At 36.3% G+C, this 27466-nt stretch overlaps 2 protein-coding genes across 51 annotated transcripts in view; one reads left to right on the top strand and one right to left on the bottom strand.

Annotated features, from left to right (window-relative positions):
* The window catches only part of camk2b1 (calcium/calmodulin-dependent protein kinase (CaM kinase) II beta 1), a 71462-nt gene extending 49456 nt beyond the window's left edge, over positions 1-22006 (top strand). For 10 of the 50 annotated variants that reach the window (XM_051895717.1, XM_051895713.1, XM_051895711.1 and 7 more), the window contains 10 exons: positions 2245-2313; positions 7670-7714; positions 9896-9944; positions 12662-12754; positions 14304-14438; positions 14619-14786; positions 16378-16453; positions 16553-16647; positions 16739-16973; positions 18767-22006. In XM_051895717.1, coding sequence (XP_051751677.1) covers positions 2245-2313; positions 7670-7714; positions 9896-9944; positions 12662-12754; positions 14304-14438; positions 14619-14786; positions 16378-16453; positions 16553-16647; positions 16739-16971 — 963 coding nt within the window. In that variant the 3' untranslated portion in view covers positions 16972-16973; positions 18767-22006. The remainder of the gene's footprint in view (positions 1-2244; positions 2314-7669; positions 7715-9895; positions 9945-12661; positions 12755-14303; positions 14439-14618; positions 14787-16377; positions 16454-16552; positions 16648-16738; positions 16974-18766) is intronic. The other 40 variants (XM_051895732.1, XM_051895728.1, XM_051895731.1 and 37 more) reach the window with 8 other exon arrangements.
* si:dkey-174n20.1 (uncharacterized protein LOC796174 homolog) lies at positions 19818-27465 on the bottom strand. Its single transcript, XM_051895755.1, has 4 exons — positions 27132-27465; positions 26553-26795; positions 26117-26419; positions 19818-25930 (listed from the first exon to the last, which is right to left on the bottom strand). The coding sequence occupies exons 1-4, from the start codon at positions 27250-27252 to the stop codon at positions 25671-25673; spliced, it is 927 nt and encodes a 308-aa protein (XP_051751715.1). The 5' UTR covers positions 27253-27465; the 3' UTR covers positions 19818-25670.
* Position 27466: the final 1 nt, after the last annotated feature.

Below are 27466 nucleotides of genomic sequence, written 5' to 3'. Positions count from 1 at the left end.
AGAAAAAAATGCCAATTTATCATATTGACCCCTACTGTTGACTTAAGACAGGTGTTATGAATTAATACAGTTGACTCACCATTTAAAAGAGGAACTTTCTTGCTTTGGCTGCTGCAAATTCTTAAATTATCTTGGAGTAATCCAATTTGCAACTGATTTTTTGCTCAATTTGACCATTCGCAAAGAGCCACCCTTTAGTTACTGTTGCTATGTCCGACAAGACATGACTCTCTCACACCACACATCATGTTCCCACAGAGTGAAAAATACATCGCGGAGCAAAGAGAACACTGACAACGCGTCAACAGACAAGACAGTGCAGGTTACTTTTGATATTAAACAATTTTTTAAAGAAATTTAAACAACAAATACTGTTTTGAGGCTCTTTAATGTGTCGTGACAGATCGCTGTAGCGCCTCAGTTCAAGTGGCTCTTAAACCGATCATCTCTTCCTACTAGTTAATTTATACCATCAAATAAACATGAATGAACATCAGAAGGAATGTTGTTTCAACCACAGAAAGATGTCAGTACACAACATTTTTCGAGTTCAAGTCCACTGACGTTAATCTATTAAACTCCCCTGACTGCTTTGTCGGACATAATGGCGTATTCGGTGTTATGATTGGTTAGATTGCCTGTCAATCAAACTCCCAGCGAAGACATTATCGATCGTGCTCCTCATGATGAGGTGCCCTCTAGTGGTCTGGCACCCTGGGCAATTGCCCAGTTTGCCCAGCACTTCCACCGGCCCTGAGAGTGAGTAATTAATGACCCTTTAAAGTATATTGGGGCCTTTATCGTTGTTGATACAGTTGTCATCTTTGGTGTGATCGGGCCTTAAGGCACACATCTAGTCTTGATTATTTTATATAAACTTTTTCAGATAAACCTGCCCCTAAATGGCACATAAAAACTAATTGAACAGAGATTGGTTGCTTTACATGTCAATCAGACAGTCTCAGAATTTTTAAGTGGGCTGTTCTTGGCCTGAACAAACAGTGGACAAGACTTGTTGCAGATTAGTCAGAGGCCAGGCTTTGTGAGACCACTTTAACCCTGTAAATGTGTCCCACTTTCTTGTTTAGTATTTTCTGATCAACACTTTGTTCCTCCTTCCTGCTGTTCTTTACTTGGTTTGAATGATTTTGGCCAACTCTCATGGACATCACGGATCTCTTATATCTCATTCAACATATTGGTAATTGGATGTATTTGAGCTTTCCAAAGCAGGTTTAGGACAGGCCTTACTGTTCATACACAGGTAGGCAGTGGAATAAACATGCAGAGTAACACCCTCTGATTTCCTAGTTCCTGCTTATGTCTGATGATCCTACTTGTGTAAATCCCAAGCGTTTGACTGCAGCAAACCCTCATACAGTATCTGCTTGCTTCCCCAACTTATATTTATTTGCAGGATTGACGCTTATGTTCTTGATGCTCAGGTTTTTGTTTTCTTATGAGTGGGTCCCATAAGAGGATAACATTTCTGGTTATCCCTCCCGACGATATCCCCGTTTACTTGGATAAAGTTGGACTTCCATGGAGATCCATGACCTACTGCAATAAGTTTTTGGGAATTGTTAATGAATTCTGCTAGCCATCAAGTGGTCCAGTAATCAGGAACAGTATGTATTTGAATGTGTATGTGTGCCCATAGTGCCAAAGTCACTTTATGACGTGTTTGTGCTTGTGTATGTGGGTTTATTTCATGTTTGTGAGGGTCCAGTAGTTGTGAGCTGCTGCTCATTCATCTCTCTTGACCATACCTCCCGCACATAGGCACATACTGTACTAACAGCACTTCTCGCATGAGTGCCTGAGCTGTGTGAGGGAAAGAGGACCGTTAACGACCTCAAAACCACTGCAGGCTATAGACATGAGGCCTGAGGGACCCAGAATACAAATAAACACCCATAGCTAATCCGCCTCTTCATGTAATGTGGCTAATTGGTATAATGGATTAGTTTAGGAAACCTAATTGGCGAAAAGCATTTTATGGACTTTAATAATGACCCTCCCTTCCCTCTCACTGCTAGAGAACATTGTGTCTCAAAGAATAATGCTGTTTTCGCGTAAACATGCAGCTGGCTTTACATCAATCAGTTACCTTAAAACAGATAATGACCATGCCTCTTGTGTTTGTGTCAGTATGATTGTGTAAATGTGCATGCTGATCTCTCCCTCATTCCTTCTTAATCTGACCCTTTCTTAACTGAACGTATGTTGTGTTTCCCTGCACAGCCCCAGACAAACAGCACCAAAAACAGCATAGTCACCAGTCCCAAAGGAAACCTCCCCTCTCCTGCACTGGTATTTACTTCTCTAATCCTTTTCTTTTCTTCGACTCCATCCTTTTTCCCCTTTGACTGTGAGTGTACCTGCATTCTTTAGTACATTGTTTTGTGAATATATTTTAGCTCTTTTGTATGTTTTGTCAGGTTTTTTTTTATTTTTATTTTTTTTGCATCTGGCTGCTCAATTTTAAGGTGGTAATAACATGAAATGGATATAAATGATAATATAAACACTAATATAGAATATGATTTGAGTAATCTTATATAGAAATGATCATTTAAATGTTTATAATGGAATGTTAAGAACTGGTGTTATATATATATATATATATATATATATATATATATATATATATATATATAATGATAGGATTTGGTCTTTGTAGGATTTTCAGGTTAATTGGGACAAAGTCCTATCTGCTTTTTCTCAAAAACTGCTGTCACATTTAAATAACATATTTCAAATAAGAAACAATCTGACATGAATGATGAACATCATTCACATTAATGATGAACGTTGTCCATATGCATTAATTTTGAGCAGTATATCAATTTGAAAAATAACAAAAGTCTTTATGTGAAATATATTTTTTTTTCTGAAACTCATGGCATTTGGTTTGATGACTAGTTATCTAATGCAATTACATTCTTGCAAGTGTTTCTGTGACCAAATGTCATATTTTTGGGGTCACTACACTGATAAAGGTCACAGTGTGATAATATTTGTGTTATATTTCTGTATTTGCACTGTGGTCAGTGAGCAGTGTCTAGGTTCTTTGCAGCATCACAATTAGGATCTGGATTGTTTTGAGGATAGAAGCTCCTTCTAGGGCTCTTAGAATGAGCCCTTAAACTGTTCTTACTGTTTCCTGGCTGCAGTGCTGAGAAGTTGTTTGGTTCACTGAGATCCTTAATCGTATTCCTCGCTTAAACCCACTGGGCCTAGTGTTGATATCAGTTGAGTTGAAAGTTAACAGTCCTGAGCAGTGCAGTTCCCATGTGTGCATGTGCATCTCAGAAAGTTCGAAGAACAGCATTTATTTGAAATAGAAGTTTTTGTAACATTCTAAATGGCTTGTGCCTGCTGATTACACTATATCATTATTTTTATTTGCAAATATCTCTTATAAAACATGTTTGTACGCAATGCTAATTGTGAAAGTGAAAGGAGGCATGTTTTGCGCGGAAAAAAATAACAATGACTTTATTTAAAGGGGTCATGAATTGAGAAATCAAATTTTCCTTGATCTTTCGATATATAAGAGTTCATTGTACTAGAAAAATATCCTGTAGGTTTCAGAACTCAAAACTTCCTTGTTAGTCCAAAAACAGCTTTTATTGAAACCAAGCTCAGAAAATGACTCGTTTCGAATTTTGTCACATTATTACATCATAGTGCAACAAAGATCAACACCTACTTCTACATCATTGCCTCTTTAGCCCCGCCCCCCAATTCGCGCATGTCATGTAGTAGTAAATACTCCAGCAACAAAACCATAGAGACACCTATGAGGATTACAAGAGAACTGCCAAGTTGTGGAAAAACAATCTTTGCGCATTGCCATCTTTGTGATCCTAACATTAAGAAAGCGGGATGAGCTTCATTTTAATGAAGTTCCAGTCAGATCGCTTCAGTAAGGGTGCGTTCACACTTGGCATGTTTGATTCGATTAAAACGAACCCTGGTGCAATTGCTCTGTTAGTGTGGTTCATTTGAGCATGTGTGAACGCTGCCATCCGAACCCTGGTGCGCACCAAACAAGCGGACCGAGACCGCTGAAAAGATGGGTCTCAGTCCACTTCCAAACGAACTCTGGTGCGGTTCGAATGATATATGAATGCAACACGGACCAAAGACATGTAAACAAACCAAAAACAGGAAGACACTAGAAAGGACAGAATCCTCATGCATATCGGTTTTCTCTCGTCATAGTTGCAAGTTTGCCCATCACAGGCATCAGACGCACGTCTCCAGCAGATCGTTTGTGTGTGTGACGGAGGGATTCCCGCTGCTGTTTTACACATTTTATAAGCTCTTCAGTTCCCAGCTGGCCAAAATACCACCACATGCAACGAGTGCATTCACCTCAGCACACGGCATTGTTTTGGATGTTCGTTAAGTTCCGTCTCAAAAGAGGCAATAGGTCATAAAATCCGACCAATCAGGTTGTGAATGTATCCCTATGCCTTTAGGTTCGGTATCTTTTAGTTTGGTGATAAAATTGCCAATCTGAACGCTAATCGGACCAGGACTAAATGTTTTTTTTTCTTTTTTGGTCTGGACCAAATGAACCAAACGAACCGAACTACAAGTGTGAACGCACCCTAAGACACTGTTTGTTTGCCTTATTTTACTGTGGATTCATTTTTAAACGACACAGTTCGACACAGGCTTTTCAGAGAGACAATAAAAGATGATTTGCAAGGGATTCCCGGATACGGAAGAAAGTATGTAGAGAACACTACTTTTGTTATTGTTTTGATCAAAGCCATTCGTTTTAATCCTGAATAAAAGCTTCAGTGAGCGACATCTTCTGTTTTGTCATCAGTAAGACATTACAACATGTTTCATTTTATTTAAAACACAGCACTGCAAATGACAATGTATACAGTATACATTTTTCTCCTTATCGAAAAGGATTAACTGAATAGCCTATAAGAAGGACAGTGTGACAAACGATGGTACATTCATTCATAATTCCGTTTACACAAATAAAGTGTATTTTAAAATGCAAAACCCAGTCATAGTAGTGGGACTTCTAAGTGTTGAACGCAGCACGCTTATCAAAAGGACACGTTGGAGGACCGGGTCAAAAACAGGATAGAAAATAGCTTATTACTTATAAATTAGGATTTTTTAATGTAAAAATCTTGATAAAATTATAAGTGGACCTTAGAGAATGTTATAAAAAAATGCAGTTCATGACCACTTAAAGGCAGCGCACTATTCCATAGCAGATTGTTTCTAGGTAAAATGGATTGAATGTGCTTTGAGATCAAGAGGCAAGTTTTGAAGTGACCCAGCAATTAAGTGTCATTTTTGTAGATTCAGTCCTGTATGTTTTATGTATCTGTCCATGGACCCAGTTAAGCTCTGTTTATCCAGTTGTGCTCTGTCACTCTGATATATTACTATACTCTCTAAGCACGCATTTATGGGGTTGTTTATTTGATTACATAATGCCACTTTGCCTTTCAGTGTCTGCTTTGATCTGTGGATGATGAAGGCTGTTTATTGCGTGGAGCTGGCAGGAAACTTAATAAAACAGTATGTCATTATGCGAGGGTTGTGGGTAAATGGGTGATGTGATTATTTAATGTTTAATGACATGCTTAAGTGAAATAGATAGATAGTCTATGTTCTGAGGAGAATTTTGTAGATTTTTGTGGTTTGTAAAAGCTCAGTAAATAGGTTTTAGCGTGAACCCTGAGCATTGGAGAAGGAAGCTTCTAATGGAGACATGACATGCGTTCCAACATATACAGCTATTGCAACACGTGGCCCAATACATCAAAATATTTTAAGATCCCTCATAGCTGCCCTTTAATGCTGCCTGTGTGTGTGTGATTGTGTGTGTGTGTGTGTCATGTTTTATGGTGCAGATATAGTTACTCAACCTTGAAGTGAAGTGAGGAGGTGTTTATGGTCTGTAAAGACTTTAGCCTTAGTGCTTTGTTTCATGGCTTCCCCTCCAGCTTTACTATTAACTGTACAGTTATGCAGGCCTAGGTGATATTTGTATTTTTTAGCCATTATTTTAACGAAGCAGCCAAGGACATTTGAAATGTTAAATATAAGAACTAAAAAAGATAATTATTAATCATAATAATAATAATAATATTGTTATTATTGTTATTAGTTGTAGTATTAATTATAATTATTATTATTTTTATTATTAGTTGTATTATTTTATTTTAAAAATTATATATTTTAGACACAATTTTTCACTGAGTGAAGAATTATATTTAATAGGGGTGGGACGGTTCGCTGTAAAAAAGTTCAACAAATTCACACAAAAATTATGTCAACATGCCCATCTTAACGAGTATCATAACAAACAGGTTATGTCTTAGGAGAAAACGACACAGACAACGCATGTGTACCAGTATCAGTGTACTGGATCTTTGAATTATGCCTTAAAGGGACAGCAGTCTAATATTCCCGCTCTATGTGTTTTAATGTTAATCGAACGACAAAGCACAAAGAAATCACTCTTGACTGAATAGCTTTTGTAACTTCAATAATGTTTCAACTTTATTTAACTATTTAAAGAAGTTTATATACAGTGTTATTTTATATTTGATTACTTTATTCAATTTATGTACCTGAAAGCTGTTAGATACCTGAAAAACCTTTAAAGCATTGTTTTTTTTTTTTTTTACTGAACATAGCACATACCGAACTGTACCGAAACCGTGACACTAAAACCGTGATACAAACCGAACCGTGAGAAATCTGAACCGTCCCACCCCTAATATTTAATCTTTCATTTGTTTCAGTATAACAATGCATAGTAATATACAGCAATATTCATCAAAATCTATTTTATATTTTTTTAATATTTTGAAAAATTAACATTTAATAATTTTAATAATAAATAATAAACTATTGATATTGAAGATATCAAGATATTGGACAGTACCAACGCTAACACCGTTTTTGCTGCTAAAGTCTAAATCAGAGACACCATTGCAACTTCATATATGTTGTAAGGCAATATATATAGCTATGTGCATATTAATTAACAGTTTTCTTAGTGAATTAAAATAAAAATGTTTGTTTGTTAGCATTTGCAGCTTCTTATAGATTCTGTGTTCATAGTAACCTTAGCATGCAACTTCTGCCTGTTGCACGGGGCAACGGTTGTCATGGCAATGAATACCTCATAATGATGGGGACCGCAGGCTGCTGATTGGACAGTGAGGGAATGTTACTTCCTGCAAGAGAGAATTTGGCATTACAGATTTATGCGGTTTGATGTGCGTGTAGCTAGCAGGTTTCCGGGGTTGACACGTACGCTAAGGAGACAACATAAAATAAACATGTTTTTAGAAGCTCTGATAGCATCCGCAGCAGTTCTGTCAAAATCACGCTGTTTCACTTTCAGTGAGAAAGCGATGCATTGCTAATTTTGTGACTTCGTAGTTGGTGGTTCTGAAATATTATAACTTAACATGTGCAGTAATTTGTTTTATGAAGACAGAAGCTCTCTGTTGTTGAACCTCTGGTGGTTTTCGTGCATGTTTTGTTTGTTCATTTTTACTGGGTTGGCAATCACAAACACCCATCCTCCCACACACGGTCTCTCTCTCTCTCTTGTTCTTTTTTCTCCTCATGTTTTTCTACCCCCTCCTCCCCTGTCACTCTGTAGGAGGCACAGACCACTGTCATCCATAATGCAGTGGATGGGATTAAGGTACCCCACCACCACCATCTTTCCTTCCCACCATCCGTCCTGTGTTTGATCTGCATCCCCACAATGCATTTCTGCTAATGTGTCTACAGACTATGACATCATCCGAGCGTGTGTGCCTGTTGGCTGCATGCGTGACCCTTTTGAAGTTTAATGTGTACTTGCGCTTGTACTCTATGAAATTGTTTCAATAACGTATTACTAGCAAATTTTAACTAAACATAACATGCAAATGTGTATGCGTGTTCTTCTAATGAAACGCATGTCATGTGAACTGTAGATTTGTTTGTGTGATGCTCCTTTCTGTGTGTGCTACTGCGGTTGTTTTGAAATAAATGGGCTGTCTGTTTAACAGTGATTTTTATTAATGATCGTGATGATGGGAAATGACTCTTGACACATCAGATGTTTGCAGTATGAGGCTGAAGAGCAACAGTTGGAAATCTGTGTCATGATAAGAATATTAAACCTGCTGTCTCAGGTCTCTATGCTTCAGATTGTGTGACGTAGAGACCTCTTGTGGTGGACATTGAAAGTACAATTTGCGAAACAAGCCCCCTTAGCATTAAAATTTTTTTTTTTTTTTTGTCAAAAAGTCATTATTTTTTAAATGCGTTTTGTACCGTTATTGGTAGAGAAATTCATTTTTAAAAAATAAAATGTGGTATAGAAATTAAATGGAATCAATTTAAATGTTTATTTGAAATATATTTTTTGTAACATTATAAATGCATCCATGGAAAAATAATAATAATTATATATATATATATATATATATATATATATATATATATATATATATATATATATTTATTTTAAAGTGAGTGTCTGTGAATTCATTACGAATTGTGCCTGCTGGATACAGTACATTATTCATTTTTTTTGTAAGCATCTCTTACATAAAATAAAATATAAAGAGGCATGTTTGTACTGAAACAAATAACAATGAATTTATTTAAATAATTAGCTGCCGTGCTACAATTTAACTATCACTCAATACAATGTAAATGTTAAAGATTTGTGCCAGTATTTTGAAATATTATGCTGAGGTTATATTAAATGTATGTACTGTTATTTGCAGAAAGATTTTTCAGAGGCAAGTTGATGTAGAAGCAAATAGCACTGAAAACAGTGATGTCACATGCCCCCATAGCCCATACCAACACTTTGACTTTCACAGGTGGCAGTAGTAAAGTCTAAATCTGGGCCGGGTTATTCTGCCAGTGGTTGCCTGCTGTTCTGTGTGAATTCTGAATTGGGCTTAATCTGAGCTGTGCGTGGGAAGCTGTCCACTTCTCCACATTTGCCGCTTTCTTTGTAAAGGTGTAACAAGGTCTGTAGTGCAGCGTAGATGATAGAATGAGAGAACAAAAGTCTTTTCAGGAGCACCTAATAATATCGCCCCACATACTGATGGCCTATTTACAGCAGGAGCCAGTGTCCTTGGTGATCGCCACGGTTACGCTGTGACAGGTGCATGGTCCCGTTTCTTGGGTGACCATGCCCTCCTACTCCTCATTTCCTATTGAGACATCATTCTGTCAGTGTATTCAATTGAGCAATAAGGTACAAGTGAATGTACAGTAGTGTGTAAATACTTGCTGTTGCAAGGTGTTGTTGCACCCTTCAGCTGTGACTGCATGACCTCGAGTGCCTTCTTGTTCAAATCATATTTAACAAAATGAACATGAATTCACATGATGCAGAATAAATGTGCATTCAGTATGCAGCAAAGAAGACTGCTGGAGGCCAAGAATGTGTTGTTTTATGTTGCTGTCTCTTCCTCATACCCATGCTGACCGTGGAAGCGTTTGCAGTATTGTTGTTATTAGCGCAGCTCATCTCGCCGATTTCAGCACAGGATGTTATGAAATTAGGAAAGAGTATTGAGTTCATAACGTTTATTCCCAGTGGAGGTGTGGCCTGTGTTTAATATTCCTGTACGTGAGTAGGATTATAACAAATATAACAAGGCTTTTCTAACAGTCGTGCTGACATTGACATGCATCATTGATTGGTTAATTGTGCGTGTGATTCCCCTGAGTACTGCAGTTTACATGTTCATTTATGGTGTGTGTGTGGTAATGTGTGTGGTAATGAGAGTGAGGACGTTGGCACTAGTTCTTTCAGAAAAATGCTAATATATTGCCAAACTGATCTGTGCTCTGTGTCTGAATATCACAGGAGTCGTCGGACAGCAGTAATGCCACAGTGGAGGACGAGGAAATGAAAGGTAAGACCCAACAATCAACATTTGTATGGAGCAACACACACCGCAACTCTTCAGCAAAGAGTTTGATGGTTTTATTCAGAAAGGCAGCAAAAATTGGATTAGATGTTTGTAGTTTGAACAGCAAAAATCATAATTCGTAGTTTAAAATCTGATTTTTGTTCAGTACATTTAGGCTGCCATCTTTGCCACTAATGACATCTGCTTTCTTATGTCTTTTCACATTGTGCTGATTCGAAAGGCATAGTTCACCCAAAAATTCTGCAATTAGTTACTCACCTTCATGTTGTGTCAGAACTGTATGACTGACTTTCTTCTGCAAAAAAAATAAAAAAATAAAAAAAACACACACAAAGATTTTGAAGAATGTTTTAACTGTTTTTGTCCATACAAGTCATAGTTTGAAAAGACAGTTTGGGTGAGTAAATAGTTACAGAATTTTTGGTTGAACTATCCCTTTAAGTCATTGCAATGGCAACCAGTGTAGATAGGGATATTGACTACACCGTCTGAACAAACTCAAAATCAGATTTTGCATAATTACAGTGCAAATAGTCAGTCCTAAAGATCAGATTTGAGAAACAAATCAGATTTACACTACCATACAAAAGTTTGGGGTCAGTAAGATTTTTTTGAAAGAAATTAATACTTTTATTCAGCAAGGATTCATTAAAATGATCTAAAGTGACAGTAAAGACATTTACAATGTAACAAAAATATATATATTTCAAATCTTTTGAACATTCTATTCTTTAAAAACCTCTGAATTAGTTTCCACAAAAATATTACCACATTGATAGTAAGAAATGTTTCTTGAGAAGCAAATCGGCATATTAGAATAATTTCTGAAGGATCATGTGACACTAGCTGTATTTCCATCCATCCAAAGTTGCAAATTTGGAATATCACATAAAACATTTGCAAATAAAGCAGCGTTTCCATCCCATGTGTTCAAGAGAACAAAATCATCACTTCCTGGGAAATAGGCGCAAAATATCTGTAATTGGCATTTCAGAATAACTAAACCAACATTTGAGATGCCGTGCAATGAAACTGATCTGCTGGTTAGTCCAGTTATCCAGTCATGTCCACTGTTGATGCAAAGTCACGTGAGTTTTTTTGTTGTGCATCGAGGGATTTATTCGGTAAATGCGTTTCCATCATAGTTTATGCGCATGTCTTATTGGATAAAAAATGTATCCGCCTCAATTGAGTGCATATTGCAAGTTTTTTGTTTTTACGCACATTTTTAGAATTTGACATCTTGGTGTTTTCATCCAGTGTTTGTTTTATGTGATATCCTGCATAAAAATAGATGGATGGAAACACAGCTACTGAAGACTGAAGTAATGAATGTTAAAAAATTAAGCTTTGCCATCACAGGAATAAAATATATTTTAAAATATATTAAAATAGAAAACAGTTATTTTAAATTGTAATACTATTTTACAATATTGCTACTTTTACTGTATTTTTGATCAAATAATGCAGCCTTGGTGAGCATAAGAGACTTCTCTCAAAAACATCAAAATCTTACTGACCACAAACTTTTAAATGGTAGTGCATGTAGAGAATGAACAAAAGTCTAAACATTTTAGATTAACTTCATGGTCCATTAATGTTAAACTGAGAAATTTAGTGAAAAGTTTTAGGCTGAGCTCTTTCAGTGCTCACTTCTGGGTTGGTGTCACTCCTACTTTCAGCGTCTATGTCAGCTCTCTCTGCCCTAGAACAAGGCAAGGGCACCTTGTGCTATAATTAGCCACAGTGGGAAACAGAGACCCTGGCTATTTCAGAGCATGTGTGCGAGTGTGCGTATGAGGAGAAAACTTGCCGCCAAATTTCTGGGCAGACAGCGTGCATGACAGGAGCGTGATGTCTTGTTTTCGAGATCACACAAAAGAGACGGTGAGAAGGGTGTGTGTGTGTGTTACTTCTAGGTACTGTTGTGAAATATCTGGCTGCAATAGTTGAGTGATAAATTATAGCGCAGCTGTGAGAGGTTAGCTTTATAACATCCATGCTAGCTTGACTGTAAAGATTATCTGTTCGAATAGCAGTTGTTTGAATAGAATCCGTTTATAATGACTGTAAATAAGTATTTTCAAACTTTGAATATGTGTTTTGAAGCAACATCTTGATATCTGCAACCTGGTAGCATTCTTTTTATGGTCCTCATGCTGTTTACTTTAATCATGCAGTATATTGATTATATTTTGTACAATTTTGTTGTGTTTTATTGTATTCTGTTTCATTATAATTCAGTGTACTGTTTGATTAAGTTTGGGTTGTCATCTTTTGCTCAGTCTTTGTTTCGTTTATTTTCTATTCATAGTAATACAAGCATTTTCATGTACTGCAGAAAATAGTAGTTAGAACTTAAGAAATAGTTTTTGTTTCTTGAGTGTCTCAGAAACAAACTTTTGCATTGCATTTCATTTGTCTGTCTTGTACACTGAAGTAACACTTGACATGAAGCCAGTGGCGCCTGCAGCCGTATGGCTTACGCACTGTGCGTACCATGAGAGGATGCTCATTAATGCCGTTGTTATTTTTTTTTTTACATAATTTTTAAATTGATTATTACTCTATCTCTCAAGGCATCTGGCACCTCTGGCAATTGATTTGGGAATGGCTACAAAAACCTTATTGATATCAATTTGACCCATGCTTTCTGTCTCTCACGTATCTCTGTGCGTTGTTGGGGGGGCGTGTCACAGGAAAAGCTGTAGATAACAGTTCAGTTCAGTCAAACCCCAGCACCCAGCCTGACTCCGCCCACACACCTCCAGGCCCCTCCCCCGCTGTCTTCAGTAAGTGCCCTCTGACTGCAGTGACATCACCCACTTTCCAGTCATTTCCTTGTGCACGTGTCTGATACACATCAGCACTTAAATGTATAAATAAGTAAATGAATGCCATTAAAAAGAACATTATGGTCATAATTCTCACTGGTACTAATGGGTGACTATAACTTTGTTCTCATTGGTAAACTTGATACTTCATTGTTTTTAATCAAATCTAATCTTGCCGTTTTCTGTGTCCTGATTGTTTAACAAGTTTCAAGTGGTTTCTCTGGATTTATTTAAAGGGATAGTTCAACAAACAAAAAAAAAAAGAAAGAAAGAAAAGAAAGAAAATTCTGTCATCATTTACTTACCTCACCCTTGTGTTGTTCCAAACTTTCTTTATTCTGTAAAACACAAAAAATTATATATTATTAATATAGAGATACAGATATACAATCTAATATGCTAATTTAATGCTCAAGAGACATTTCTTATTATTAATATTAACATTATTATATTGAAAACAGTTGTTTTGCTTATTGTTTTTGTGGAAAACATTTATACTTTATTAGGATTCAATGATGAATAGACAATACAAAAGAGTTTATTTGATATAGAAATCTTTTGTAACATGATAAACATCTTTACTGTCTCTTTTGATCAATTTAATGCATCCTTGCTCCAAAAAGATTTTAAAAAGCGCAATAAAAGTATCATATAAAGCAGTCCATATAATCATTTATGTTTCAAGTTTTATGAAGCTATGTGGTAGATGTGTGTGAGGGAAAGACTAACATTTAAGTCATTAATCACTGAAATTCTTGCCTCTACTTCAGCACTGATATCATACTCAAAAATAATTGAATGTTTGAAATGACATAAGGGTATGTAAATGATGAAATAGATTTTAATTTTGGGTGAAAAGTTCCTTCAATGCCACTACACAAAGGACTCCTATTTCTCTCAAGCCGAGTGCACACTGTGCGATTTATAATAGTCCTTTACGATTGTTGCTTGTCAGACTGTACGAACGTGATCTTTATGTCACACTGTGGGATCTCAGCTGTCATTTATGTCAGTCTGTACGACAGTCAAGAAGCGTTAAAAACGGACACACGTATGAAAACTTGTCCGGAGTTTCACATCATCAACCCATACACGTTCAGTGACTGTGAGCTGCATTACATGCGGGACTAAAATGGTGGCTAACAAAGAAATCTCTAGCGTTAATTTTGATCAAGGCTTGTCTTGAAAAACGAAGACAATTTGACGTTTGTCGTAGGAGAAGTCACACTGCAGGACTGTGCGCCAAATCTTCTGACACTGCCAGAATTTCTTCGGAGGTCAAATTTGATCGCAACGGTCATTAATCGGCTGTTGGTGAACATGTCAAACTAGCGATCAAAGACTACAGATTTTAGCCTAGGATTATAGGAATCTCTTAGGATTCTCAAAATTTGTCTCAGACGACCAAATCGTGGCCAAAATCGCACAGTCTGTACCCGCCTTTACGCTCCTCTTCTAAGCTCATCTCCACTCTGTTATTTCTGTCCTGCCCTGTCTGGGCCCACAGCTGCCACTAAGTTCACTGATCTACTGGGTGTGGTTCGTCGGGGCTCTGTGCCCACGTCTGATGGTGAGGGGGGAAGCACTATCACTCCAGTTTCTGCCCCCTCAACTCCCCAGACCCCCAACATTCCCACACAGAGTAAGTCCCTGATGGACTAGTATGTAGACAGGTTGTACAAAGGAAGTTGCTGAGTCCATCTTCATTACAAACATGTCACTCAATGTATATTTAATTCATCATGTTTTCTAGCAACTAGCTGTTTATGCATGTTCTTTTTCTGTCATTTGCCTTTGGCAATTATGCATCGCCAAACTCCAGTGTCACGTTTGACTGATCTAGTGAGCAGTGTGCGCAGACCTACAGCCCCCCAGACAGACAGTGAGGCATCAGCAGCCAGCAGACCCCTTACTGCCCCAGTATCTGCCCCATCACACCCCTCCCCTTCCCCTGCCCAACCATCCTCGAGCCCCCTGCCGTCAGCACATTGTGAGTATGTGGTGTCAGTGTCTGTGCTGGCATTACTGGCACAGCAGCACAAGTTTTTTATTTCCTGGGAGTGTAAAAAGGCAGCAGTGATGCTATTGGACTAACATGCACACAGTGTGGATTTCTCTGGGCATTCGATCACATCACCGTGTACATCTGGGCAATAACATGGGTCTCAAATGCGTCATCTGTGAGCACTTTTGTATTATGAAGGGGAAAGTCTCTCATTAGTGTTACTGCTTGTTGATAAAGCACAAAAAAGTCAAAAGAAAAAGTTTCCCAATGGGGTTAATTTTATTAAAATAACAGATTAATAGAAACTATTATATAAACACTACTGTTTAGGGGTTGGTAAGTTTGGGGTTGGTAAGATTTGTTAAAAATGTTTTTGAAAGAAGTCTCTTATAGCTTTGAAGGCTGCATTTATTTGATACAGTAAAAGTGTAAAAAAAGTTTTCTATTTTAAAATATAATTTGTTCCTGTGATGGCAAAACTGAATTGCCAGCATCATTACTCCAGTCTTCAGTGTCACATGATCCTTCAGACATCATTCTAATATGCTGATGTGGTGAAACATTTCTTATTATTATCAATTTTGATCAATATCAATAGTTGTGTTGCATAATATTTTTGTGGAATCTTTGATGAATAGACAGTTCAAAAGAACAATTTTTATTTTAAATATATATTTTTTGTAACATTATAAATGTCTTTCCTATTACTTTTGGTCAATTTAATGCATCCTTTCTGAATAAAAGTATTAATTTATAAAAAAAAAAAAAAAAAAAATCTTACTGACCCCAAACTTTGGAACGGTAGTGCATATTTAATATATAATAATAATAATAATATATATATATATATATATATATATATATATATATATATATATATTTAATTTACTATTTAATATATAATATATTAATTGATTTATTTATAGTAAAAATACCAAATTTTTGCTTTTTGTTATATGAGGATCACATTAAAACTTGGAAACGTTTACCATGATATCATCATTTATTTTTGCTTTTTTTCCACATATATTTCTTATCATATGCAAAATATGTAAATCCAAAAAATACTACATATTTAAATCATCTAAACAAACCCCTTGATAAATTGTGATCCGACCATCTGAGACTGATCTTAATACCAGATGTAAACATGGTCTTACGGAGGGTCTTTTAATTGTGCCTGTAGTGATTGAGTGTTATTTTAACATTCAGTTATTTGAGCTGTGGTATTTAGTTGTTTTAGTGCTGTGACTAACAGAGCTGGAAAGGAAATGGTGTGTGTGTGTGAAAGCATGTTGTGTAGGTGGCTAAAATCTGTTTGGGTGGATGTTCAGACAACCTGTTATTTTATTTGCGTGCTTCTGCCTTGTTTAACACAGCAGCTTGTGTGTACTGATGCAAAAAGACAGATTAGAAATGAGTCTGCTGAATGAATTAGAATAAACCTGTTGAATATATATATATATATATATATATATATATATATGTATGTTGGTGTGTTTTAAAAGACAAATAATGCTTGTACAAGAGAATTTTGAGAAGTTTGCTCTTGACACTTGACTTCCTCCTCCAACAGCACGCAAACAGGAGATCATCAAAATCACAGAACAGCTTATTGAGGCCATCAACAATGGCGACTTTGAAGCCTATGCGTAAGTTACTTGTGTGTGAGGTCTGTTTTTAGTTTTATTTAGCCACAATTGACAGTAAATACAAAATAATATGGCACTGAAACTTCTAATTCCTTCCAGTAAAATCTGCGACCCTGGACTCACCTGCTTTGAACCTGAGGCCTTGGGAAACCTGGTGGAGGGGATGGACTTCCACAGATTTTACTTTGAGAACTGTAAGTTTAGTTGTATTGCTGTTCACTTTTACCCTGTTGATCATGATGTACAGTATGTTCTAAAGTGTAGCCATTTTTTGCTCTGTCACAGTGCTGTCTAAGAACAGTAAGCCCATCCACACCACCATCCTTAACCCTCACGTGCACCTGATTGGAGAAGAGGCCGCCTGCATTGCCTACATCCGCCTCACGCAGTACGTGGATGGGCAGGGCCGGCCACGCAGCAGCCAATCAGAAGAAACGAGGGTGTGGCATCGCCGCGACTCCAAATGGCAGAATGTCCATTTCCACTGTTCGGGAGCTCCGGCCGCCCCTCTACAGTGAAGGTACATCCTTGTATATACTTATGTAATGTTGTTTAATGGTAGAGACTTTAACAAATGCTCCCTGTGCCTTTAAATAACTACATTTTGTACACTACTCTTCAGAATTTGGGGTCAGAAAGATTTTTAGCAAGGATGCATTAAATTGATCAAAAGTGACAGCAAACATTGTTACAAAATTTTTTATTTCAAATAAATGAAATAAAATAACTTTTAAACTTTCTGTTCATCAAAGAATCTTGAAAAACAATTATCTTGGCTTCCACAAAAATATTAATTAACAACTATTTTCAACTGTGCTTATAATTAGAAATGTTTCTTGAGCAGCAAATAATCACATTAGAATGATTTCTGGAGGATCATGTGACAGTGAAGACTGGAGGAATGGCTGCTGAAAATTCAGCTTTGTCATCGCAGAAATAAATGTCATTTTAAAATGTATTCACATAGAAAACAGTTCTTTCAAATGGTAATAATATTTCACAATATTACTGTTTTCACTGTATTTTTGATCAAATAAGTGCAGCCTTGGTGTGCCTAAGAGACTTCTTTCAAAAACATTAAAAAAATCTTGCTGGCCCCAAGCTTTTGAACAGTAGTGTATATAGAGTGATCGGGGCTAGTTGTCTCACTTTTTATTCCAGTAAAATGTTCTTAGGGCAGGTTCATTTTTGAAAGTTCCTTTCTGTATAGGTACATATCTTAAAGTCTTGGCTACATTTAATGCACAATGGCTACCTGCTGTTTAATTAAATTAATTTTACTCAATTAAATTGAGTCATAAAAATGTGTTAATTGAATGTTATTTAAGGTCTTTTCAGCAATTAACAATAATAAGAATTATGAAAAAATAATTCACAAAACACCACAAATGATAAAGCTAAAAAAATGCAAATTGATTGTAAACAAAAGTAAACATAAAGGGGTGGTATCCTGTACATAGGTTAAGCCTATTCCTAGACTAAAATGGCCTTTTTAATCAGATTAACAGAAATCTGCTTTCTCTGTCATGGATTTAAATAGTCCTAGACTTAGCCTAGTCCAGAGTTTAATAAGACGATTCCATGGAGGATATATATATATATTATTTGCAGGTCCTCCGCCAGTCTTAAACCTCTCTTAGGGTGTCAGTAGCAGAATTACAAATAGATTTCCAGGCATTCCTTTTCTTTGATTCCACAGCTAATGTGTGCAGTTTTCCTTTGCTATTTGCTTTAAAAGGGTTTTTTCTTGCTCAGTAAAGTTTTTTTTGGTATGTTTTTTTGATTGCAGTTTTTTTCTTCTGCCATTGTTTTCCATTGTTTTGTCAATTTTAAGCTTTTCATTGTTCATTCCATGTTTTATAGGAAACTTTGGTCGTGCTAATTCAGCTTAGTACAGTTGGTTTTAAATTAAATCTTGTTTATTTTAGTTCAGAACTTCATAGTCCAGGTGTTAGTAATCAGCACTCTGTTTCAGAAAGCCATTTTTAAGCCATGATTAACTATTCTAGTTTAAGGCCTACTCCTGTCTTAATTTAAACCCTGTCTGGGAAACCACCCCAAAATTAAGCACATGTGACAACTTGCCCCATCAGAATCTATAGTTGTCCCTTGCCTTAAAATACAGTGATATTATATTTTCAGTTTGGAGGATATTATTCACCACTGTTTGGTCTTTTTACAGTTACTGAGATCATAGCTCCTCTGTATTTTTGAACAAATATCTCAGATACAAATTACATTGAATGTTCTTGAGCAAATTTTGTTGTTGTACAAAGTAAAGACACAGTTAACAATATTTTTTTTCCCTCTCAGGTTGAGCTCATTGTAGCCGCATCTAACGAGTGTCCAGCCAGAAATGGAGAGTGCAAGAGTGAAAGAGAGAGTGAGGGAGGGGGGAAGTTGGAGAGAGGGAGGAAGGAAAGCGAGCCCAGTGCTGGGTGGCTGTGAGTCTGCAGTGCCTGACCCTCCCACACTGGGCCCCGCCCCCTCACCTGTCAGTCACCTCACCTGCCAATCACTTTTGTGCATTGTCTTCTGTCTTACCTTCAACTTTACCCCTTCCCTCCCTCCCAGACACCCTCCCTGTATCTTTACACCCGTGCAGAGACTCCCCTTGTTGTGCACATGTGCTGTGTGGAGTTGGACAGTCTTTGATTAGTACGGATAATAAGGCCTCAGAGAGTCGTCTGTGAAACACCACGCTTTCCGTCGCACCTTTCCAGTGTGAATAATGTTACACTGAATCGCCGTCCTCAATTACAGTGTAGATTTTCGATATTATTGTTATTATTATTATTATTATTATTATTATTGTTCTTACTGTTGTTATTAGTATTAAATACAAAAGCAATTGTACGTGTCACTTATACCATTCATGTTCTGAATGCCAATGATTTTTAATTTATGTAAGACTTTTCTTTTCCAAACATTTTTGGAGAGCATGAATTTTTCAGTGTGTATATATATATATATATATATATATATATATATATACAGCGGCCATTTCCGTGGTGATATGGAGAAATAATGGTCGGCGTTTATGTACAGGCTTCTCAATGTGATTCACATCCAACCGATGCGTCTGTCCATGTGTGTTCAAACGTAAGCAGACATATGTTGGTATGTGTAACTGTTTTGGGGCAGATCCTACCAGAGCCTCATCAAGAACGACGTGACGTCCGGGGTCTTCCAGCTTTAGTTGTTATTTCTCACATTATTAGCACAGATTTGAAATAATTCAGCAGATTTCAGTTTATATTGAAAGAACAATTCCTGGTTTTTGGAAAGCCACAATCGTGCTTTATATGTAACCTGTGACATTAAATTGCAACGTTATTATTAGATGTTAGTGTTAGTGTTGCGATTTTTAGATTTTTTTTTTTTTTTTTCATTATTTCTTCAGCTGAACCAGCGGTATTAAAAACCACCTGTACAGTTGGACCGACCTGAATAAAAGCCATACCTCAGCTGAACATGCCAATGTCATAGGCAAACCAGATGACCTCCTCATTCATGTGTTTTCTTAGGACTATGGAAAGTTTTGGACGTCCAATGACATCATTAGAGGAGTTTGTTCGCAAAGTGGTTATTGTATCTCTACACTAGTAGTGTAGGTATAGAGTTATTGGAGGCCATTAAAAAGCAGCTGGTTCAAATCATTTGGTAAAAGCTGAAGATTTTGGTAGTTTTTTAGAATACAGTTACATACTTCTGCTCTTTTGAGTTTTTTTTTTTTTGCTCTTTCAACATTTATATTTTTTCGCAACATATGGTGTTGACTATTATCTATATTACTCATTCTATTTTTGAGAGTTTATATATATTTTGTCGTCGGTGTGCAAGACTTTTAAGGAGAGTGAAAATTTGTTACCCTTTTTAAAGTGTGTTACCCTTTGGATGGGCAAAGTGCAAGGTGTTTGAAGACCTTTCGAAGAATTATGTGAAGGTTCGTAGTCGAAATCAGCAGCAATAGTTTTATATTTCAGAAGATGGTAAGAAATAGTTTATGAAGTGTACGTCACACCTTGTGCAACTTTACGCTGGTTTCAGTCTACTTTTGAAGGCTTGTAATCATGGTGAACAGACGTGTCAGCGTGATATCATTGCCTGGTCATGTGACTATTTTATTGACCTTATATTGTGTCCTCAGGTTGTATTTATTTATTTGATCATATTATCACAACTTTTTACGTGCTTCTTAAGTTTGTGTGCGTTGCACACTTTGTTTCATGTTTAAACTCACTATCTTTGAGCCACATGTCATATCAATGATGACTACTGATCTTTTTTTTTTGTTGTTATTTTTTGAAAGAAATTGTCTGAAGCGACTTTCACAAGGATAAAAACAAGAAATTTTTAAAATCCAGTCAAAATACTTTCAAACAAAGCGACCCCTGTGAGGCACGTGTACGTGTGTTTGTGCTCCGGTGTTCTGCTTCTGTTACAGTTGCGTCTCATTCTTGGATGCTTTATCTCATGCAAGACTTCACCTGTGTTTATATAAGTTTCACGTCAGTCCACTCCCTTAAAAAAGACAAAATGACAAAAAAATACTAATCATAAAACAGCATGTAAAAAGTGTACTATTCTCTGTGTTTAGCAACGAAATAAACATGTTAACGAGTGAAAGTGCACATCACTATTAAAACAGGACACACAGTATTGAAACTGCAGTTTACTTGCATTTCAGCTGGAATTTCTTTGCATGACAGTCACTTGAACACTAGGTTTGGTGTTATTTCTCTTTTTGATTTCATTTTTTCTATTGAATGCTGGTTTACCTAAACCTTTCTCTTATCTGTTTTACCAGCTTTGTTAAGTGCATATATATATATATAATATTTTTGTCCCAAAATGATGCTGACAATGGCAGTGTAAATGACGAAGACTATAGCTACGAAATGTCGATGATATTAAGATTATGGAAATGGTGATATTTCTACGGCATGCTTTTGTATTAAGCTCATTGTTGTCAATGCAGGGTGACTGATATTTCTATTAACGACTATAAGATTACTCATTAGTATGAGACTGCTTGACTTCAGAGAAGCACTTGTAATATTAGCTAAATATGCATGGGTTTTACAAGATCACTTTAAGCTAAATTTGTATCAGCATTGACTTAGTTCTGCTGTTTGTGCTTTGCGGATGCTCACCAAACCTGAATGGCCAATCAAATAGTGGATTGTTTTTGACTTTTATCAGTCTTTTATGACTAACTTAACAATACAGCTCAGTAGATAACAGAGATCCAGAGTATTTCCACCTGCACCAACAACACAGTTCGTCTTTAAGCACAGGACTGTTTCCATTCCACTTGTCATATCATTTCTATGATTGGAAACAGTACTGGATAGTTTCTCTGAAGTTGAGTTTTCTCACAGTAGCCCTCTGTTAGTTTTGTTTTTTCTGTATAAGATAATGTTCTCTTTGATTTCTGATGATTCTTACTCTTGTTATTGCTCTGTTCTCAAACATGCTCTGTGTATTCCCTGACTTAAGCAAACGTGTTCAAAAGATATAAATAAATGAGATGATTTAAATACTGAAGAATCATGTGCATGTTTCTTTAATCAAGCAAAAAAAAAAAAAAGTATTTGAAACCAAACTCTCCATTTACAAAATGAATCACATTATACTGTAAACTATCAGCAAAAAAGTATTTGAAAATCTGACAAAAAGACAAAGACTGTACTTAATGGCTTTAATGAGAAAAAGAACTACAATCCCATGAAGCATTGTGAATGACAATCAAATGATGGAGAAAATAAAACTATGATTTGATTTAAAGACTTAAAAAGATTTTATAAATATAGAGAAACAATATGGTCATTGTTTGTAATTTAGAGTACATTTTTTTTCTTCAGAAATATATTTTGTCCATTAAGAAGATGCATACAATAATCTCACCAATATTTTATACACCCTGATTTTCAGTTTGCTTGAAATTTTGCTTAAATTACAGTTTTTGCAATGTTTGCTTTTTGGAGTGGGTCATGAGTTAAAAAAAAAAAAATGTTAAAAGTCAAGATTATCTACACTAAATTTATTTCTACAATTTAAATACCATAGAATAGATTGTTTAAATGTAATTTTCATTACATTATTATTATTATATACAATATTTTCAATTAGAAAATATTTTATTTTTTATTAATTTCTGGAAAACTTCTGTCAACCAAACACCCTATAAAAACCAAAAAAAAATGGTTTATCCCAAAACCATGTGATGTTATTTGATATTTTGAACACATGGTAAATATATATATATATTTTTTTTTCTATAGTTGATCCCCAGTGACCTATTGTCAAGGAGTATATTAACTGCCCATCAACAATATTGGGTACATTGTTATGATTTGCAATATTTTTATGACTTTATTTCAAATAAACATTTAAATGTGAGGTTAACCTGTTCAAGAAAATAACATTTGGTTAGCCAGACAAGACCTGCCATTGAAATTAAGAGGCAAAATGGTGAAATTAACTATTACCTGTCAACCATGTTACTGTCATTGTCAACTATGTTTTGACTGATGCTTTACATTTTAAATATCTAGACTGCTGCTTTTGATATTATTTCAGGGTATAGTTTACATCCACAAGACTGGAGTTTTGCATGACATTCTTAAAACTATCAAAATAGTCTTTAAAGTAGATGTATGATAAAAAAATAATAAAAAAATGTTCTTGTCCTTAGTGACAATGCTTAGAATTTTACACAAATATCTGCAAAAAAATAAAAATGTAAAATAGTCACTGTATGGCAGAATAGACCAAAAAATATTTGAGTCACCTAAAATGTAGCACTTAAGGTGCTAAACACAGGCGTAGCTTGATGACGCGAAGTTTGAGCCCGGAATCTTGGGACATGTGGTCTTCACCTCACAGCCGGTGGAAATAAATCGGGATAGGACTCGAGCAGAAATCATGTTCATGGATGCGATTATTAACGTTATTATAATATGAAGCAGAGCAGGACCGGATGTTGTGGGAGCTGAATGAGGCCGCTGGAGCGATTGCGCAACACACGCCTCACGAGCAGCGGAACTTTTATTATGCCACAGTCGCCGGCGGTGCTTCCGCTTTCCGGTCAAGTGAATGAGGTACCAGCACTGTTTATCATATTAGATACATTTTAATGTGTTGAAAATTATGTTATAACGTTACTCTGTGCCTGCTGCGAGACACTTGTTTGAGACACACTGCAGTAAGCTAGATCGATTTTAGATAATCATAAATACTGGATGGCTTGTGTTGATAAATGGCATGCAATTAATTTTAAAACGTGGAGAAAATTCTGTATTACTGTTACTAAAAATAAAGCTGCATCTGATTATGCTTTGTTAGCTACTTCACAAAATAGTGTTTTTCTCTGAGGCATGGTAAAACATGGTACTCACAAAAAATCAAGAAAATTAGATTTAAACAATAAGACTAAACCTGTTGAGCTATATAACAATAGTTTTCTGTCTATAAATGTAAGCAAACAGTTGTTCCCTTGTCTATTAAAACATGTAATATATTAAAGCGTCTTTGTTGTTTCCATGGTTTCTACAAAATAAAACGGAAACCGAGGGTAACGCGGGTATAACGCAAATGACAGGTGACTCCTCACACGTCCCGGAGCCTTGGTTATAATAGCAATTTTCTCACGATTTACAAATAGTTGGAAACATTTGGGATATTGTAAGTACTCAACTGAACAAAATATATAACACTGGCATAGTGGTTTTTGGATATTTTACTGCAAAACATTTTACATATTGCAGCTTTAATCAGTGTATGACTGGAATACAGTTTATCCAGGGAAAACATTTATTTATTTGTAATATCAAAATGGTGTTTAATGATTAAGCTTTGCAACTAGCATATAAGTTACACTTATAAGATATATAAACTGAAACCAATAGTTGTCTTATTGAGAAACCATTTTGTTTTTACACTTGTTTGCTGATGTGAAATGTACCCTAAATTATAGAATGACACGTATACAAATATTTAAATAGTTTGAGAGCATAGGGGGATTGACTCTGCTTCATGGGAGAGTGTGGGAGTTCTTTTGTGAGAGTCCTTTGAAGAATCATGGGAAATGTAGTTTTTCAACAGGAATTCCACTGTTAAACATGACTATTTAAAAATGAGTTGAAATAATGTAGGCTAATGGCTTGAACAAATACATATACCATAAATGAACAACCTTGTAGACCACAGTAGGTCTATTTTAGGGTATTAAAAATCAGTTCCCCTATTAAGAAAATGAATGATATATTTATTTCCAGAACCCGACTCTTGCACTCTACTGTATATCATGGAGTTTTAAAACCGTCATTTCCAGGCCTGGAAAAAGTAAGTGTGTTTGAGTAGAAGTCAACATACCAGCAAGCATGATAGCATCAGTCTGGCCATTGAGGATTTTTTAAGACATTTGTAAACTACGAAGTAAACTGTGATGCAAATAGAAATCTGCATTTTAATTCACTTTTTTACCTTTATTTTCAGTTGGCGTTAGTACACATTTTAATTAAAAAGTCTTCCCTGGGAAAAAAATGAGCATGTTTTTCTTTTTAAGTTTCAAAATTTCACCTTTGACATGAAGTGATAAAATGTATGAATGCAAAAGCAAATGTAAATTGCGTTGGATAAAAGTGTCTACCAAATGCATTAATGTAACATTAGTGGTTCTGCTAGATTTGTGTGCTTTCAGGCTTTCATTTGTTTGCATTTATAAATGGCGAACCTCCATCTTCTTAAATGGGATTTGTGGTGACCTATTTGCTGTCTTCGCTAATTAAAGCAGTTAATAAACCCTTTTCCCAGATTTCTCTCTGTTGGAAAGTCGTGGAAATGCTATCATGGGTTTTTACTTTTGCTGTTGGAGATATTTTGGAAATATGAAATTTATATTTGCTGTCGTCATCATTCACCACTATAGAAGTTTACCCGACTGTGACGACTTCTGTTTCTGAGAACCCAGAAATGTGAAGTCCATTTAATACTGCGTGTTGCATAACCACATCAGTCGCAACCAAATAAATTATGCAGTAAAAAAAAAAAAAACTTTCTAAACACGCAGTCAAATCTCAAACCATTCTCTCATAAAAATCATATTCTTACAACATTGTGTTCCATAAATAACATAAGAATCAGTCTGCTTATCAAACATGAAAACAACAACAAAAAAAGACATTCTATACCTTATCTATATATATCATAATCAGGCCAGCTTAACTAGTCTCTCACTGGCCTCCCACAGTTTTTTTGCTACTCCAGAATCTCTAGCAAAGGCTCGCAGAGAAGCCGGCTGACAGTCAGTGAAATATCCTCCGCTGTGCGGGAGCACCTCATCTGATACGGCACAATAGACCACCGTCTGCGCCCCAGCCTCACACGAAATGAAAAACATGAACATCACCACCTGTGCAAGGATCCGGTACAGAAATGAGTAATGACAGGTCCAGCTACTCTGAACGTAACCTGAATGAGACAAAAGACACAATGAACTTCACAATAAACAGTTCAGATAATTAGAGGTTCTTGCTAAAGTAAAGATCACTATTATTACTGCTCATACTTAGGGACCCCAGCAACACCCTAGCAACTGCATAGCAACCTTTTTCACAGTTGTAAAATGAGAAAGTCAGGCGATATTTTATATCTCACCAGGGTGAACGGCATATGCAGTCACTCCTTTCCCCTCCATCAAGTGAGCTAGCTCCTGTGTGAAGTAAATGTTGGCCAGCTTGCTGCGACAGTAAGTGAAGAACGGGAACAGGTTGTAGTTGAGATCTTTGAAGTCCAGCTTCTGGTACTTGTAGCTGGAGCAGGTGAGATTGATCACCCTGCTTGGGGAGCTCTCTTTCAGCCGCAGCAGAAGAAGGTTCGTCAGTAAGAAGTGGCCCAGGTGGTTCACGCCAAAGCACATGGAGAAATTGTCATCGGTCCAGTCGAGAACGCTGGGCATACCTGAGGGGAAATTACAATTTTGAGCCAATCAAGACAGCCATTCAGACCAGGGGTTTTCAATCTTTTTAGATGCCAAGTCCTAGATTAGACCATTAATAATTGCATCACTTGCCACACTGATATTAATCATCACCTGCATTATTGATCAAAATATCCAGCCGCTTTTCCTTTTGTAAGAAGGTTTTGCAGAACTCTCGTATTGACCTCATGTTGGCCAGGTCGACCTCCATATGTAGCACATTTATACTGTGGCTCCTGGCTTTGATCTCCTTAACAGCCTTTCTCGCTTTCTCCTCATCCCTGCAGGCGATGATCACACGAGCACCTCGCAAAGCCAGTGCCACAGCCGTCTCCTTCCCAATACCAGAGTTTCCTCCTGAAACATACAGTCGCCATGCCACATGACATGTAAAAGAGGGCCCTAAGAGTGGACGAGCTGTACAAGTCTCAAACATCTCATTCATAACAGGAATGAATGACCTTTCCTATACAGGATAATGAAGAATAACACACAGAGTGATTCATGATTCATATCATAACCAATGTGATTTAGCTTTAGATGAAGGTTTGGCTTTTAATATGCAAAGAAAAAAAGCATACAATCAATATGAATGACTTGTATGACCTGTGTCAACATTCAGCTGTCAATCACGTTACACTAAGAGATGCTACTCTTACATAGCCAGAGATATGAAGCCAAAAGTACTCTTACCTGTTATAAGAACCGTTTTTCCATCTAACCTCTTAACGTCCATGCAATACCTCCTCCGTTTCATCCATTTCAATGTCAAAAAGCACAAAAGTGCGGATATTATAGTGTATAACAGATACATGTTCTGTTAGCTAAGCCAGCATAAGACACTCTGTCCTCTTTAAAGATGCCACATTCAATTAAACTATTGACAGTTTTAGCCCTCAACTTTAGTCAATTCAGGGGAAAAACATAGCAATTATTTTTTTAAGGACTGTTTACTTTTTAAAAACGTATTGTGGCATCACAGATTGTGCTCAGTCTAATACTGTAGCCATTAGCCACGCACAATAGAT

This window comes from Ctenopharyngodon idella, chromosome 5 (assembly GCF_019924925.1).
Source record: "Ctenopharyngodon idella isolate HZGC_01 chromosome 5, HZGC01, whole genome shotgun sequence".
Classification (NCBI taxonomy): domain Eukaryota; kingdom Metazoa; phylum Chordata; class Actinopteri; order Cypriniformes; family Xenocyprididae; genus Ctenopharyngodon; species Ctenopharyngodon idella.
Note: the sequence above shows the minus strand (reverse complement) of the source record. Positions and strands in the feature narration are given on the sequence as shown.